The following is an 18,135-nucleotide window of genomic DNA, read 5'->3' as shown; positions in this document are numbered from 1 at the left end:
ATTTTGAACCCAAGAATACATTAAGCCAGAAGCTTGTCCACCCCAAGAATAAAACATCCAGACACAAACTGAGCAATGTGATAAATGCAATACAATGCAATGACATACGTGCAGATTATATATTGGGGAAACAAAACAATCACTTCACAAATCTATATGACAACACAAGAGAACAAACCCATCAGGATAAGATTTAGCAGTCCATCTGCATCTAAAATACAAAGGTTGTTCTTTTGAACACAGCCAAGTCCACATTCTGGACAGAGAGGACTACTGTTTTGAAATAGCAATAGCACATAGACTTATATACTGCTTATATACTTATATACTGATTAAAAATCTCCATAGACAAAAAAAGCCCACAGTTTCACTAAAATAACCATTTTAGTTTAGAACAGTTTCATCTGTTTATTTTGACACACATTAACAACTCTTTGCTGTCTTGAAAGGTGCTTTTAATAATGATTTAACCTTGTAACTCAGCTCAGTTTCACTTTAAGACCTTTGTTTAAGTGCTTGTTATGCCTCCTTCCATTTAATCAAGTGCTTTGAGAAGCCCTTTTAGGGACTAAAACCTTATTTAAAAAAAATGCACTGATCCTTTAAAGTCATTTAATGAATAATTATGTAGTTCACACCCCATAAATCATTGTTTTAACAGACCTCAGTTAGACCTAGCAGACATTTTGCGTTTGGATACCACTCACATTTAACATAACCGTTTGTTGTTTCTGATGTAGTCTTTATTTTTTTTTCATCTCAGTGTCATTTGTGTCAGTTTACAATAATGCAAATCATATAAATCAGTGCAAATTGAATTTAAATGGCATATTACCCGCTCTCTTCAAATTACTGCAAACTATTTACTGTTTCTGTTAGGAGCTGCTAAATTATGTTTACACACAAGGTAATAAGGTAGATGCAAAAAATCAGTTCCTGCCTTCTTAAAATAAAAATTGCTCTGTGAGTGAGATGGGGGTAGGGTTTTCTAAATTTGATATATAAATTTTAAAAAAATGAATAAAAAGCTCATGAGCTGTTCTCTTGCAAACGAGCTCCTGCCCAGTTTGACTGCTGAGAAGCCACCATTTCTTGATCCATTTGAACTGGCAAGGCATAGATAATTTCTGGTTAATCCTGGTAGAATGAAATACAGTAGCTCAGCTCAAAAAGGAAACATGGTTTCAAAAAGCCAGAACCTTTCAGTGAGCCCAAGACAATAGCAGATGGCCAGATGGTTCTGTATTTCTGCCCAACGTTGGAAAGTTGGTTCCTTTGTGTGTGCTTGCATTTAACATATTTAGCTTCTTCCCTGATCTCTTTTCAGACCAGAGATTGGAATGAAGAATTGCAGACAACCCGAGAACTGCCACGCAAAAATCTGCCGGAAAGATTGTTGAGAGAGCGAGCGATCTTTAAGGTAAATTTCAAACCCTGCAAGGAAATAAACAAATGGAGAAAGACACAGCAACAAGCACAACCACAGGTTTCTAGTCCTTATCGTTATGAAGGGTGAAAACCAAGTCAAATTTTACTTTTGTGCTCAGTGCTAAATTGGAACTTGCCAATTGTCTGGTGAGGCTACTTTTCAGCAAGAGCATCGAGTCTGGTTTAAGGCAAGGCACAGTAGTAGAATTGCCAGCCATACAAGATAAATTTGCTTCCTTTGGTCAATAATTAATGTTTACAGGACTAATCCTTTTCCTAAAATCAGTTGAAATAAGCCACTTGATTGCTGAAAGCAAAGGTAAATTGCAAAAGTTGGATATTTCTTGCATAAGAGGTGACTGTGGCCTGGTGACTGTTTTAGTCCCCAAACCCCTCAGATTCTCATTAAGAAAGAGATCATAGGTTAGCGGTCAAAGTTTAGCTATTTGAAATTTGGCATACCAGAAGTTCTAAGGTTAATCCTTAGCTTCCCTAGTTAAATTCGAGATAATGGGAGATGCAAATTGTCCATCTGACTGAATGAATCCGACTTTAGCACCAGAACTGCTGCTTTGTCCAAAGTTCAGTCAATAGGAAGACTTGGAGGGGAATAGTAATAGCCACTGCCAGTCAGGGTAGGTCAAGAATTGGCAGCCTAAAACTACTAGAATTAGAAGAATTGGCAGCCTAAAACTGCCGGATTACAATTCTTATGCAACCTTGTTCAGACTATGTTGTTTGGAATCGGTGGAAGGTGAAGTTGTGTACATCAGGAAACTACCAGGTAACCTACTTTAGCTGTAGGTAGTATTAAGCTAGTTCAATCTTTCTCAATCTTGGCAACTGGCAACTTTAAGATGTGTGGACTTCAATTCCCAGAATTCCCCAGCCAGCATTGCAGTAGAAATACACACACAGTAGAAGTTCATCCACAGCCAAAATTCTGGGATTACAAGTCCACTTATTTTACAGTTGTCAAGGTTGAGAAGCGCTGAGATGAATCACACCAGCTTCTAAATTCCTGTTGTTGTTTTCAGTGAATCAATTCACTTAGCACCACGGCCTTAATTCCTGAGCCTGATTCTATACATCGGAGGCCTCCAAACTTGGCAACTTTAAGACTTGTAGGCTTCAATTCCCAGAATTCTCCAGCTAGCATAAACAATAAGAAAAAGCAAAATTAGGTTGTTCCCTTTATTTAAAAGAAAAAGTTATTTCATTGTAATATTTTCTCTGTTATATTCTGCAGCTTGACAGGATGGAATTCCCCCCCAAAAAAAAAAAAAAAGCTTTCCCCTTTTCATTGTTATCTTGGTATATCTGGGAGGGTTACTTTTTATACTGTGGTGTTTTTTAATGTACAATTACAAAAATGAAAAAGAACCAAATTTACGAATGCAAATAAATAAAAGCAGGTATAAAAAAATACAGGATACAAAGGATTGTTGTGGGAAAAATAGAGGCTATATATCACCATGAGTTGATCAGAAATGAAGCTAAGATTAAAAGAAGGGAGGAGAGGAGAGGGAAGGGAAAGGAGAGGAGAAAGGAAAGGAAAGGAAAGGAAAGGAAAGGAAAGGAGAGGAGAAAGGAAAGGAAAGGAGAAAGGCGCAAGGCAAGGCAAGGCAGAGTAGACCATGGAAATGATTAGGTTTTTGCATGCAACAGTTCTTCTCCAGTTGGGCAACTGTGAAAACATTTCATTCATTTTTGCAACCAAAAACAAATCTGAGCAAGCACTAGTCGATCTTTTAAAAAGGGGGGGATTGAGAAACCCTCATCAGACATGATCTACTGTGTCATCTGGAAGGTATTCACCGTTTGAGACCTCGCTTGGAAAGAATGAGAGATTTTAACGAGGCTGGGAAAGTCAGGGAAATGATCTCAGACATTAGCAAGCAAGAGACAGGTGAATGAGCTGGCAGCTTATCTCACAAATGGCAACTTAGCCCAGGTGTCCAGAAGCCTGGGAATAATTTTTTCATTCAAAGAGCTTCAGCCTTAATTATAAGTGAAGCTGGGAGAGTGCTCCTAGTGATTTCAAGAAGCTGTGTTCTCCCTAAGCTAGCATTAAAGGAACTTTGCTAAAATCTGTGCCGTTCTTGCTTGGTGCATGGGATTTGACAGTGCGCTGCACAGATGTGGTCTCAGTGTGCAAATCCAACATTTTTGATTGACAGCAGTCACCCAGAGTCTCTAACAGAGCATTGTCCAATGAAGTCCTTTTTAAGCAGAAGTGAAGGGTTGGGTTACACAAAAACGTCCTCGACTTACAACCACAATTGAGCCCAAAATATCTGCTGTTAAGCAAGACAGTTGCCAAGTGAATTTTGCCCAAATTTTGCGATCTTTTTTTTCTCACAGTTGTTAAGTTAGTAACACAGTTGTTTAAGTGAATCTGGCTTTCCCATTGACTTTGCTTGTCAGAAGGTCACAAAAGGTGATTGTGTGACCCCGGGACACTGCAACCGTCATAAATACAACTCAGTTGCCAACCATCCAAATTTTGATCACATGAGTATGGGGATACTGCAACGGTCATAAATGTGAAAAATGGTCATAAGTCAGCCTTCCATCCTTCCGAGATGGGTAAAACAAGGATCCAGATTGTTGGGGGCAATATGCTGACTCTAAAATCGCTTAGAGAGGGATGTAAAGCACTGTGAAGCGGTATATAAGTCTAAGTGCTATTGCTATAAGTCACTTTTTTCAGTTCCGTTGTAACTTCCATTGGTCACTAACTTTATAAGTCAAGGAGCACCTGTACTTGGAAACAGACATGCAGAATATTTGACTAAATTAAGGAATGTCACCGTTCTCGCAACCTAGTCATCCTTTGACTGTTTCATCCTTCCCAGGTGCACAGTGACTTCACCGCAGCGGCCACCAGAGGTGCAATGGCCGTCATCGATGGCAACGTGATGGCTATCAATCCAAGCGAGGAAACCAAGATGCAGATGTTTATCTGGAACAACATCTTCTTCAGCTTGGGTTTTGATGTCCGGGACCACTATAAGGACTTTGGAGGAGATGTGGCCGCTTATGTGGCCCCAACCAATGACCTCAATGGGGTCCGGACATACAATGCTGTGGACATTGAAGGACTATACACCCTGGGCACAGTGGTGGTGGACTACCGAGGGTACCGGGTGACGGCTCAGTCCATCATTCCAGGCATTCTGGAACGGGAGCAAGAACAAAGTGTCATCTATGGCTCCATAGACTTTGGCAAGACAGTTGTCTCCCACCCCAAGTATTTGGAGCTGCTAGAGAAAACCAGCCGGCCGTTGAAGATCCAGAAACACTTGGTCCTCAATGACAAGAGCGAAGAGGTGGAGTTGTGTTCTTCTGTGGAATGCAAAGGGATCATTGGCAACGACGGGCGCCATTACATCCTTGACTTGCTCCGCACTTTCCCCCCCGACCTGAATTTTCTACCAGTGGAGGGGGAGGAAATGCCAGAAGAATGTCAGAAGATGGGCTTCCCCAAGCAACACCGGCACAAGCTTTGTTGTCTCCGGCAAGAGCTGGTTGATGCCTTTGTGGAACATAGGTGAATCGCCTTGATCTTTCTCTCTCTTTTGCTCCCTAAGTTTGCTCCCATCTTACTACAGGTAGTCCTCGGCTTATGACCGCAGCTGAGCCCAAAATTTCCATTTCTAAGCAAGACCATAGTTGAGTTCATTTTGTCCCGTTTTACAATCTTTCTTGCCACAGTTGTTAAGTGAATCGCTACAGTTTGAGTACAGGTCGTCCTTGACTTACAACAGTTCATTTAGTTCACACGGTTCAATGTTGCAACGTAATTGAAAAAAGTGACTTATGACCATCTTTCACATTTACAACTGTTTTGCAGCCTTTCCCTGATCACGTGATCAAAATTCAGCTGCTTGACAACTGATTCACACTTAGGACGGTTGCAGTGTGATCAACTTTTTGCAACCTTCTGACAAGCAAAGTCAATGGGGAAGCCAGATTCACTTAACTATATTGCTAACAACAATTGCAGGGATTCACTTAACAACTCTGGCAGGAAAGATCGTAAAATGGGGCAAAATTCACAAAATCTCACTTAGCCACAGAAATTTTGGGCTCAATAGAGTTGATGACTACCTTGAGCCAGAAACTTTTAGTCTTGGCGCGAAAAGCATTTGCAAGCTGATGGGAGGCTTGAAACAATGCGGTTTCGCCGCCCCAAAGTCTTGTTGGCTTGCAAACGCTTTTGGTGCCAAGACTGCAAGCAAGCAAAGGAACCGTGGCAGAGAGGCTGGAGGGGAGACAGTTCACTAGATCTTCACAAGGTAAGTGACCCTGCACGGCAGGACGGGGGGAGGGAGCAATTGTGGGACCCCAGGGGAGGAAGCATGAGGTATCTCAGTGGGTCGGGGGAGGTCTTGGGTAGTCTTAAGCAGGTAGCCTGTTCCGTTACTAGGTCCTCGTGTCCTTCCCCAGCCTGAGATATCTCATGTGCACTTAACAATTTGTGCATTTGATTAGCAAATGCATGGGCGAAAGCAGGGAGTGATCACATTCGTTTGACGTGATTCACTCTAACGAATCCTCGGGTTATGAATGTAATGAGTAGGCTCCGTGACATTCGTAAGTCGAGGATTACCTGTATAACATTTATTTATTTATTATTAATTAAACCCGTATGCTGCCCATCTCATCAGAGAGCGACTCCAGGCGGCTTACAGACATTCAGTCCATACGCACTATGAAACATTAAAACAATAAATAAGGATCGTAAGTTTAAAATTTCAAATAAATTTAAAACCAAGCAGGAAGAAGAGGGTGGGGCGTTTTCTGTCAGGGGTGGGGTATTTTGTAGAAAGCCACAGTTTTCTCGGGGCCTGCAGGCCTTTTCATAAGCCTTCAATTTTATTTGAAGGAAAATTCAGTTTAATATATTGGTAAGCTTACTCAGGATTCCCCACAAAACTTCAAGACATCTGCCAACTCCTGTGCCCGTGTAATTTTGTTGAGGTATTGAACATGGACCAAAGAATTCCAGTTTCAGATCCCATTCATCAAGGAGACTCAGCTTAATGAATAATCAGATCCAGTGAAGACCTAATAGCCGTTGCATTCACACAGCACTGTGCATTCTGTGTGTGGCTTACGTTAACCACAGTTCTTTGGTGGCTTAGCAGGTTATGTGAATTCAGTCATCTTTGTTAGCCGAGGGCTGCATCTATTGCACAAACCTTGAGAATAAGGTTATTTCAGATATTAAATGCGTTGTCAGAAAATAGCCAGCTTCTCAGTCTGACCTACCCTTCCAAAAGAATTGTGGAAAACAAATTAAGAAAGACCTCCCTTGAGCTCTCGGAGGAAAGAGGCAATAAAAATGTAATCGATAAATAATAAATAATGATTTACTACATGCCTGCCATGTTGGACCTCCAAGACATTTTTTTTTTCAACATGAAGGGAGATGTCTGTGGAGATTCTCTGTCATCAGGTCATGGTTGTCCCAAAGGTGCTTTTGTATGAGGCAACTGGACTTTCTGGGTTTTTCTTTGAAGACGTTTCGCTTCTCATCCAAGAAGCTTCTTCAACTCTGTAAGGGAGTAGAAGAAGGTCTAGGAGTCGAGGTTCCTCCTTTGAGATTTCTGTTGCCCTTGTTACTCTTTGATAGAGTTCACCCAATGTCCCAAACTCTGAATCTAGGCTAGCAAACATGCTGTGCCCAAAATAAACTAAATCATAGCGCAGCTGATGCAACACATTCAGTCTCCCCAATCTCATTTTAACCTGGTATAGTTTATTGTTATGAACCTAGTTACAGGTAGTGCTTGACTTACAACCACAAACGGAATCAGGATTTTCCATTGCTAAGCAAGGAAGTTGTCAAGAGACTCACGACCGATTTTATGACCTTTTTTCGCCCCAGTTGTTAAGCTGGTCGCTGCAATTGTTAAGTGAATCAGGTGGTCATTAAGCGAGTCCAACTTCCCCCATTGCCTTTGCTTATCGGAAACTGACTGGGATGGTTGCAAATGGCGATCGAGTGACCTCTGAATGCTGCAGCCATTGTAAATACATGCGGGGTTGCCAAATGCCCGAATTTTGATCACATGATCATGAGGATGCTGCAGTGGTCATAAGTGCGAAGTCGTAAGTAATTTCCTTTGATGAAGTTGTAATCTTGAACAGTCACTAAACGAACGGTTGTAACTTGAGGCCTAACTGTATTCTCCTTAATTAGGAGTTGCAGGCTATGGTTAAGGTTCTGTTTGGGGTACTTTTGGGTCTCTTTTGATTGTGCAACATATAACTATTCAGAGGTCTTAGGAGGGCATTTCTATTCGAAAAAGATTTCTTCTTACCTAAATACCAGCTGAAGCTTCCTGGAAGCTCACAAATCAATTAAATTTTAAAGTCATTAACTGAAAAGATAATTAAAAAACAACCTAAGAGGAAAGAACCCCCACCAGAAATACATTATTTTACAGATTTTGCCTCTGTGTGTTATTACATTTATAATTGCATAGAAAAGGGAGGAAATATAAAACTGCTAATTATTAAAATGTATTTATATAATGTATATGATTTACTGACACTTCATTCCAAAGGCAAATATAGTACCAACAACATTTGAGTCCATAGATTAAAATCAACCAGTGATTCTTAAAAACAAAGCACTTTTTATATATAACACTTTAGCGAAAATAAAGACTCCAGATATTCATTTGTTAGCAAAATTTCCTCTGCAAAGCTCAAAACTTAACCATCTCAAATTGACCCTGGTTGTGTATTCTAGCAAGGTTTTTTTTATGACTTAAATTAAAGTCATTCTGGCCCTGAAACTGAATATAAATTGGTTATTGTTCAATAAAATAACCATGATTAGTTAAACCAATATACAGAACAGCGATTCTGTATTTTTTTGAAGCAACATTTTTAAAACTATCCTCTGAAAGGCTGGGGAACTAAAATAATTCTGAGGCTGCTGTTAAAATGTAACCGTGAACATTTGTGCACAGTATTTCTGGAAAATTCAGGAACAAAAAGAGGCATGTTCATGCATCTGAATGTGTCAAGAAAGCTGGAACCTCAGGGATCCATCTGCACCTCTGGTTTGGGTATTAGCAGACAAATTAGATTTCTAAATTCAACTGGCACAAATGGATTTAAAAAAAAACTAGCAATCCTCTAGATCAGGGGTCTCCAACCTTGGCAACTTTAAGCCTGGAGGACTTCAACTTGCCAAGGTTGGAGGCCCCTGCTCTAGATTGGATGGGATTTCTATGCTGCATCATATTGTGCTGTGCCTTTTCAGGGGCATCTGTGGCTCTTGGTCAGAAAAGCCCAGCTATAAATCACATGATCAAAGCCACGCCTCCTTTGGACACACTTAAAAAGGGGTGTGGCTTCATTCGTGTGGATGCAGCAGTCATTTTGAGGTTGTTCTTTTTTTTTTTTAACGCCTGCTGTTAAATCCATTCACAAAATTGGCAGTTAAAAGCCTCCAGCTCCAGAAATGTTTCTCCACTCATTCCTGTCTTTACAACAGCTTTTTTTTTCTTCAGTTGCTTCAGTTAAACATTAAAATCTTACTATTGCAGCTGAGAAGTGGCCCAAGGGGGTAAGAAATTCATGCTCCAGTGAGCATAGGAAAAAGCCACACCAAACAGTGGAGGATGGGTGTTACAAACAGGTTGGAGACAAAGAATACCTTGTTTTAAGCAGTTGCTTGTCTGCAGAGCAGAGAATCTGGGACTGAAAAGGTGGAAGAGGCAGCTCAGATACGTTGCTTCTACACTTCTGAAATGTTATTATGTAGAAGCAAAATCTGTCCATAATTTGAATATATAGGAAAAAGCAGGTTCTATTTCAACCTTAACCGCCGTTTTCAGAAAAGCGAGGGTTTGTGGTTCCTTACTAATTAGTCCTCAACTTAAAATCATTTGTTTAATGACCAAAGTTACAATGGCACTGAAAAAAGTGACTTGTGACCATTTTTCACACTTACAACCATTGCAGCAATCCCCATGGTCGCATGATCAAAATACAAACAGTTGCCCACTGGCTCATATTTATGACAATTGCAGTGCCCTAGGGGCACCTTCTGTCAAAGTCTATGGGGAAGCCAAATGCACTTAACAACCAACCATGTTACTAAGTAAACCACTGCAGCGATTCACCTTTGTTTTATTTATATATATAGCGGTGGCGCGGTGGTTAGAGTGCAGTACTGCAGGCTACTTCTGCTGACGGCCAGCTGACTGCAATTTGGTAGTTCAAATGTCACCAGGCTCATGGTTTACTCAGCCTTCCATCCTTTCCAAAGTAGGTAAAATGAGGACGCAGAGTGTTGGGGGGCAAAAGGCTGACTGTAAAACCGCTTAGAGAGGGCTGTAAAGCGGTATATAAGTGCTATATTTTTAATAGAGATATTCTGGTTTGTTGGGTTCATTCGTACCCTAAAAACAGTGGAGGGTCTTTTTCCTGTGGGGTTTTAGGAAAAATTGCACTACCCAGATTTAATTGCTTTCATCCTAAAAATCTGCAGCTTGATTTTGGGCTGGCTTCTCCATTCCCCCACCCCAAAAAGGTACAGCTGTGTCTGTCTCGCAGGGAAATGGAAGGATCTTGTGTTGCTTATTCCCAGCCTTAAAATTTTGCAGCTGCAAAACCAAGAATCCCAACTCTTTTAATTCCAGCGCTTTCTGTGATGTCTTTGTAGGCTCCGAATGTTCTCCAGAAAGTCCGGGTCTCTCATACCTCAATATGGCCTGCTCCTTCTGTCAACCTTACTCCTTGAATCAGCTCCTCTTCTTTTCTTCTTCTTCCGTCGTCTAAAACAGGTACCTTATGTTCATGAAGTTGGCTGCTCTGCAGTTAATGCAGCAAAAGGCGAACAAACCAAGTAGCCCCTTGATGGGAAACGGCGGCAGCCCCACTACTTTTCCAGAGAACGGTGTAGAAGACAAGGAGACCTCTCTGCTAGAAGACAGCAAGATGGAGGATAATACTTCTGGTCTAGAGCAGGTGAAAGAGCTCACAGAGACCATCGCATCAGATGATGGAGCAGGTATCAACACTCGTGGTGGGAAGCCATACCAGCGCCCTCCATTTCCACACGCTAGGTGGTTTTATTTAGGGTTAGATTTACATCCTGTTTTTCATACAGAAGTTGAAGGTAGCATATATAGTAGTCCATCCTTCCATTTTCCACCTAAGAGCAACCTTATCAGATAGGTTGTGTTGAGAGAGAACGACTGGCCCATAGTTACTCTATGACAGGGGTGTCAAACTCGCGGCCCATGGGGTGTCAGACTCGCGGCCCACTTGCTAGCCCTGCCCCTGCCTGCTTTAGCAAAGCGGGGGGGAAAGTCCCAATATATCATGTGACACCACTGTGACAACATGAGTTTGACACCCCTGTTCTATGTGATTCCATGGCTGAGGGAGGGACTAGAACTGGATTCTTCTCACTCCCAGTGAGATACCTTCATCACTGCAACACAATGGCTGTATGACTGAGATTGGCCTAAAACGGGGACAGACAACTATGGCATCTTTATGACCTGGGAACTTCAATTCCCAGAATTCCTGAGCCAGCCATACTAGGAGTTGACGACCAAGGTCGTAAAGTGGCCGTAGTTGCCCACTTCTGGCCTAAAGTCACTCAGGGAGCTTCCATGACACAAATGTGGGTCTCTACTCCTAGTCCAGATTGTTTAGACTCTTGGAATGAGAGAGATAGGCATAAATTCACCAGGTGCTTTGATTCTGAGGTGGGAACTATGCCCTGAGCCTCTCTATTCCTAGTTAAGTTGGACCACCTGGGCTCTGGGACTGAGAGAAATTGAGTACCATATTTTTCTGTGTATAAGATGCACTTCCCCACCTCCCAAAAAAAGTGGGTGGAGATGTCTGTGCGTCTTATACAGCAAATGTTGCTGACGCCCCACCCACCCTTCAGCCTCTGCCTCTCAGCAATTTGCCTCCTTGCAGCAAACAGCAAACACCCTGGTCAGTTTCAGAACAACCTGATTAGCACAAGCAGCTGATTGTCAGTTGGATCAGCCTCCCGATGATCAGCTGTTTCAGACTGTAGGGATCGCCATTGCCTATTGCTGCCTCCGCGCATCCCATTTTCAGCCTCCACGTCCCATTTTTGGCTTCTGCATGCCCTGTTTTCAGCCTTTGTGTGCCCCATTTTTGGCCCATTGCGATCCCTGCCACCTGGAACAGGTAAAAAATGGGGCTTGCGGAGGCTGAAAATGGGGCACCCAGAGACGGCAATAAGCGATGGCGATCCCTACAGCCTAAAACAGCTGATCGTCAGGAGGCTGATCCAGTTGACAATCAGCTGCTTGTGCTAATCAGACTGTGCTGAAGCTGAACAGGCTGTTTGCTGTTTGCTGCAAGGAGGCAAATTGCTGGGAGGCAGAGGCAGAATTTTTTTTTTCTTCTTGTTTTCCTCCCCAAATGCTAGGTGCATCTTATACTTCGGAGCATCTTATAGTCCAAAAAATACAGTACTTGTGTTTCCCATGTCTGCAGTATTTATGTAGTTTTTTTTTGCAGCAGGTCCACAAAAAGGAACCATTTTCTCCTTTGAGAGCTATTTGCTGACGGATATACTTTGATTTTCATTTGAATGGCTATAAATGTTTCTTGGACCCTGATTCACATCTTTTCCTTTTTTTTTTTTCTCACGCAGTGGACCCCAAAAGCAGAGAAGTGATTCAGAACGCTTGCAAAGCTGTTGGTTCCATCAGCAACACGTCCTTTGATATACGGTTTAATCCAGATATCTTCTCTCCAGGTGAGGATGGTATTTTAGATGGATTGGAATTTTCCAGCAGGTGTCCTAGTCTTTGGCCCTTTGCTGTCAATCTCAGCAGCCCAGCCTTGAACTGAGGGTGGGATTTTGTGCAGTTTGCAGATGGAGGGGTAGGCGGGGCTGCTTTGATCTAATCTGAAAGAGGGAAGGGGGGGAAAAACACACACACAATCTGCTTGTCTCCCAGGTGTCCGCTTTCCAGAGTCCAGCAAAGAGCAAATTCAGGATCAAAAGAGATTACTGAAGGATGCAGCTGCTTTTCTAGTATCGTATCAAATTCCAGGCTTGGTGAGTGAACATTCAAAAGGTTAAGGAACAGCCTCGAGAAAGCAACATGGTTAAGAGGATGGGAAGGGGAAAAAAAAAACCATCTGGAGCTTGCAAATGATATGGCTGATATGCATAACGATACACATGTCTACCAATATTTGATATTCCCAATTTCTTCAAAAAGAAACAAAATTAATTCCACCACATACTTTTGCTAAAACCTATGGTTACAAATAAATATTTCAATTCAATATATGCTCCAATCTCATCACAAAAGTAATGTAGCGCTAGCACTTAGACTTATATACCGCTTTACAGCCCTCTCTAAGCGGTTTACAGAGTCAGCATATTGTCCCCAACAATCTGGGTCCTCATATTACCCACCTCAGAAGGATGGAAGGCTGAGTCAACCTTGAGCCTGGTGAGAATCGAACTGCTGGCAGTCGGAGGAATTAGCCTGCAATACTGCATTCTAACCACGGCGTCACCACAGCTCAGAAAGAGGGGTCAAAGAGGCTTATCTGTGTGAAATTTGATATTTAATATAGTTAATCACTGCATAGTACGAGCCATCTAACATGCAATTCAGAACAGCTAATTCCGTGTTGTTGTTTTTTAAGAAAAAATAACTACAAATAAAACATTCAGGTAGTCCTCGACTTATTACTGGTCGTTTAGCAAGCATTCACAGTTACGACAGACTCTCCAAAGGGTACTTACAACTCAGTTGTGATAGCCAGGCCCATCCCCACGTCCTGCATTTACATGACCATGTTTTTGGAACTCAGCAATACACTCTCCACTACCACCACTATCATCCTGGTTGTATATCTGCTGTCGTTGAGATGGCTCAAGCACCCAGAGCATACAGGCCGTCCTCACTTAACACTGGTAATTGGGACTGGCAGTTCTGTTGCTCAGTGATACAGTCGTAGAGTGGGATTTCATGTCATGTACTAACTCATGGCAGCAGTTCTGGCATTTTTGGTGAATCCTGTGCAATTGTTAAGCATGACTGTTCTGTCCTCACTACATGTTAGTCTATGTGCAGCGTGACATTTTAAGTAATTAGCAAAGCAAATTCCATGTCATTAATGAATTTTCCATTTTGTAAAATCCAGCGTGGTGTCAGGTGATCTTATATAATATAGAACAGCTTTGAGTATTATTGATATGAATAATCATTACTTTGCATCCTGTTAAATATCCTGAAAGAATGGTATCATAGACTAAACTAGGCTCCCTCGTCCTATGTATTTTCTAGACGTATAAACTCTCAACTCCCAGAATTCTCAGCACTGGCCACCATGTTGGCTGGAGAATTCTGGGAGCTGAAGGCCACACGGATGGAAAGCATTCAGGTTGGATAAAGGATGGACAAACCATGGCTGTGTAATACAGCAATGATTTTGCATCAGATCCGAAAGTTTTACGCTGAGGAGGAAGAAAAACTGTCTTCCTCTTCTCTGCATCTTCTTTCCTTCCACTTCAAAGTTACAGTCCTACTTTATTATTCCCCGGTGATTGACCAGGTGGAAGGCTGTGTGTGTTCAGAAGCTTAATTTGAATATTCTGTGGTTGCTAAGCTGCTTATTTGGGGGAGGTTTTAACACCCCTCCTCTTTTGTGGATGATCTGATATAAAAAGATGACTTTGGACTGTCCTCTGAGTCAAGGATTGGCAACCTGTGATTCTCATCCTCATTTCAGAAGGCCACTGCAGTGGATTAAAACCTTCATCAGTAGCCTCATGGTTAAGGAATGGGAAAAGAGAAGAATATCATTGAACTTGTGGAGTTGGAGGAGACCACCAGGGTCCTTTAGTCCAGGGGACTCCAACCTTGGCCACTTTTAAGACTTGTGGACTTCCAACTCTCATGTTGGCTGAGAAATTCTGGGAGTTGAAGTCCACAAGTCTTAAAAGTGGCCGAGGTTGGAGACCCCCACTCTTGTCCATGCCAACAATGGAGAGGGAAAGTAGAATAGAATAGAATTCTTTATTGGCCAAGTGTGATTGGACACAAGGAATTTGTCTCTGGTGTACGAGCTCTCAGTGTACAGACAAGCAACGAGGGATGAATCATGATCATAATCCTAAAATACAATCATCTTCAATCATAAGATACAGGTGGTCCTCAACTTAGGACCACAACTGAGCCCAAAATTTATGTTGCTAAGAAATTTGTTACGTGTGTTTTGCCCCATTTTACGACTTTCCTTGCTACCGTTGTTAAGTGAATCACTGAAGTTGTTCAATTGGTAAACACGGTTGTTAAGTGAATCCGGCTTCCCCCCCCTTGACTTTTCTTATTAGAAGGTTGCAGCTGTCATAGACGTGAGTCAGCTGTCAAGCATCCGAAAGTAAAATCATGTGACCACGGGGATGTTGCAAAGGTCATAAGTGTGAAAAAATGGTCATAAGTCACTTTTTTCAGTGCCATTGTAATTTCAAACGATCTCTAAGGGAACTGTTGTAAATTGAGGACTACCTGTGCTAATTAAACCATCATAAGAAACTAATCACAACCACAAATCATAAGAAACTAATTAACCCATCCTAGGTAGGCGGATGTCCAGTTTCTTCTTAAGAACCCCCAGAGGTTGAAAGCGGAGACAGGAAGCGGTTGGCCCCACCTGCTACTGCCTTGCTGTTCTCCGACCGAGGCTCTCTTCCCCTCTTCACTTTTATTTTCCCTTGAAGGTCAAGGACTGCCTCGACCACACCATGTTGCCAATGGATGGCACCACCTTGGCAGAAGCCATGCATCAGCGGGGGATCAACATGCGCTACCTGGGGAAAGTGGTCACCTTCATCATGGAAACTCCCGCCCAGAATCAACTCGATCACATTCATGTAAGCCTCCCGGTTGTTGTTTTTTCCCCCTCTCATTTGTCAATTAATTAATTAAACAAATGTGCATGGCCATCCAATTCATATCCAGATGCATCGAGGCAGCTTCACAAGGTTAAGCATAAAAAGGCATAAAACCCGCATCCCAACCCTATGGCAACAGCAACACAACCATATCGACCTTGGCTCCATCACCATTTGCGGTCCCCAGATAAATCCCACACTTTTGAGGTCTTTCAGAAAGGCAGAAGAGGGTGGAGGGGTGGGTGTCATTCATATCTCAGGGGGAATAGTTTTCCACAGAGAAGGGGCCACCCCCTGAGGGGGCTCCTTTTTCAGGGTCCCACCAGATGTACGTTCCTAATTGACGGGACCCACAAGATACCTTGCCTTCCTGTCCTGATGAGCCAGGTGGATGAAATAGGGGGAGAAGCAGTCCTTCAAATAGACTGGACCCAAGCCACGTAGGGCTTTAAAGGGGTGATAATCCAATGCCTTGGATTGTACCTGGAAGCTTATTGACAGCCAGTTCAGCTCCCGCAGAAGAGGTGACACACGCACAAGTCTTTTTGCAAAACTGTTCAGGCTACTGCATTTTGAAGCATCTCTGAAGCTTCCAAATACTTTTCAAGGGCAGCCCCATGTAGAATGCCTTACAATAACCCAGACAGGAAGTTACCAGGGCATGAGTGATGGTGAGAAGGTCACGTTGGTTCCAGGAGTGGGCATAACTGGTACATAACTTGTAATTGTGTGAAGGCCCTCCTAGCTACAAACAGCCACCTTTTAAACTATTGCTTGCTGTCATGGGGACAATTTGCCCTATCTGTGTTTCTTCTCCACCTGATGGCTTGTTGTCTATGGAGATTCTCAGTCATCCAGGTCATGGTTGTCCCAAAAGTGCTTTTTCAAGGGGCAACTGGACTTACTTGGTTTTTCTTTGAAGATCTTTCGCTTCTCATCTGAGAAGCTTCTTCGGCTCTGACTGGGTGGTAGGGAATGGGATATAAATATAAATGGAATATAAATCTTTCCATTCCCCACCATCCAGTCAGAGCTGAAGAAGCTTCTTGAATGAGAAGCAAAATGTCTTTCAAAGAAAAACCAGAAAGTCCAGTTACCTCCTGAAAAAGCACCTTTAGGACCCCTGATGGCTTCTACATAAAAATAAAGGTTTTCCTGGTTAGAGATTGGTGTGTTGATAGCAGTGGCTCAGGAACCATAGGGAACATCTCTGCTATGACTTCCTATTACTTGGAACTTCAGAACTTACGGCTGACATTTTGATCTACAAAGCAAGAAGAAGGTTGAAAAGTTCTAGAAAGAATCTGCAGATTCTCCGAGATACAGAGAAAGACTTGGGAGACCATAGATGGATTTCGCTACCTCCAGTGTAGCCAAATACAGTAGACTAATGTGTTAACCTATTACACAGGTTTGTCAGATGAAGCCTTCATATTCAGCAGCAGTTTACCTCAGAATACGTTAAGGAACAAGAACAGTCATATTGCCTGACTAATTTGCACCCTAAAGTTGATGGGAATTGTAGTCAAACCCCATCTAGATTGAGAAAGGCTGAATTCTCATCAAGTGCAACCTAGGTTTTCAACAAGACTCTGTTTAAAAGTTCACACCAAGCAGTTTGTCTCAACTCACGGATTGTAGCCACAAGCTAGTTATAGAATTAATCTGTTTTTTAGATTTCCCCAAAACTTGAATCATCAATTAACCCAAAGCCTGGGTTTGCATAGTATGCTAACCTAGAAAAACAAATCAAGGTTAAAACTAATTATGCAGATACCGCCACTGTGTTTTTAATTGCTCTGGGAAAGTGTATGGCGTGAACATAGTCCGTAGGGTAACTAAGTCTTCATTCAGTGATGCTATGAAATAACAAAGTCAAGCAGGATTTGAGCTGAAAAGCTCCATTAAGAAACCCAGTTTGGTGTGGCAGTTAAAGCACCAGACTAGAAAGCAGGACACTGTGAGTTCAAGTCCTGACTTTGACATGAAAGCCAGCTGGGTGACTATGTGCCAGTCTCTCACACACACACACACACTCACTCCCTCTCCCTCCCTCCCCCCCTCTCTCTCTTTCTCTCCTTCTCCTTCCCCCCCAACGCACCTCACTGGGTTATGGTTGTGGGGGGAAATAGGAGTATTAGTGTTTTTGCCACCTTGAATTATGTATAAAAATCATAAAAGGTGTGGGGAAAACCTTAAAAAAAACTAAAAATTTGTTATTTTGAAACTGTCAATTGCAGATCACCTAATTTAGAAAAGTCACCAGTCTCAAACGGGGGTAGTTTGTGACTCCTGCAACCTGGGACTTCTACAATTCTTCCTTTTAAGGAAAGTGCTACGTTTCCTGAATTTCGAACCAACCTGAGCAAGAGCCTAGGAATTCTGGGAGATGTAGTTCTAACATGCCAATAAGCCCCAGATCAGGAATCCAGAATTATTTCTGTCTTTGAGAAAAAGAATACAAAGCAAGGTCATATGTAGAATTGGAGAAGTTTTGTTTTAATAGGCCAGCCCCTACCTTTTTTATAATAACTGCTTTTGTTCTTTGGAATGCAGAAAATAGGAATCACAGAACTGATCACTCGGTCAGCCAAGCACATCTTCAAGATATACCTGCAGGTATGAATTGGGTTATCCAACTCCAAATGTCGTCACTTGCTTCCCTTTCCTTAGTGTGATTATCTGTCTCTCTCTCTCCCCCCCCCACCCCCCACCCCAAAGTCTCCTTCCTGGAACTAAGAGAAGCCATTCCCTCATTAGGC

The 18,135-nt window shown here is 42.3% G+C and overlaps 1 protein-coding gene across 2 annotated transcripts in view; it reads left to right on the top strand.

Annotated features, from left to right (window-relative positions):
• CLUH (CLUH binding protein of NUMT mRNA) overlaps window positions 1-18,135 on the top strand; it is a 94,669-nt gene that overhangs the window by 52,454 nt on the left and 24,080 nt on the right. For both annotated transcript variants that reach the window (XM_087957316.1, XM_087957322.1), the window contains exons 9-15: window positions 1,328-1,420; window positions 4,287-4,981; window positions 10,242-10,468; window positions 12,107-12,211; window positions 12,417-12,517; window positions 15,200-15,352; window positions 17,930-17,992. In XM_087957316.1, the coding sequence (XP_087813442.1) occupies window positions 1,328-1,420; window positions 4,287-4,981; window positions 10,242-10,468; window positions 12,107-12,211; window positions 12,417-12,517; window positions 15,200-15,352; window positions 17,930-17,992 (1,437 nt within the window). The remainder of the gene's footprint in view (window positions 1-1,327; window positions 1,421-4,286; window positions 4,982-10,241; window positions 10,469-12,106; window positions 12,212-12,416; window positions 12,518-15,199; window positions 15,353-17,929; window positions 17,993-18,135) is intronic.

This window comes from Notechis scutatus, chromosome 1 (assembly GCF_049901735.1).
Source record: "Notechis scutatus isolate UNSWTSFEM ecotype Mainland chromosome 1, rNotScu1.2, whole genome shotgun sequence".
Lineage (NCBI taxonomy): Eukaryota > Metazoa > Chordata > Lepidosauria > Squamata > Elapidae > Notechis > Notechis scutatus.
Note: the sequence above shows the minus strand (reverse complement) of the source record. Positions and strands in the feature narration are given on the sequence as shown.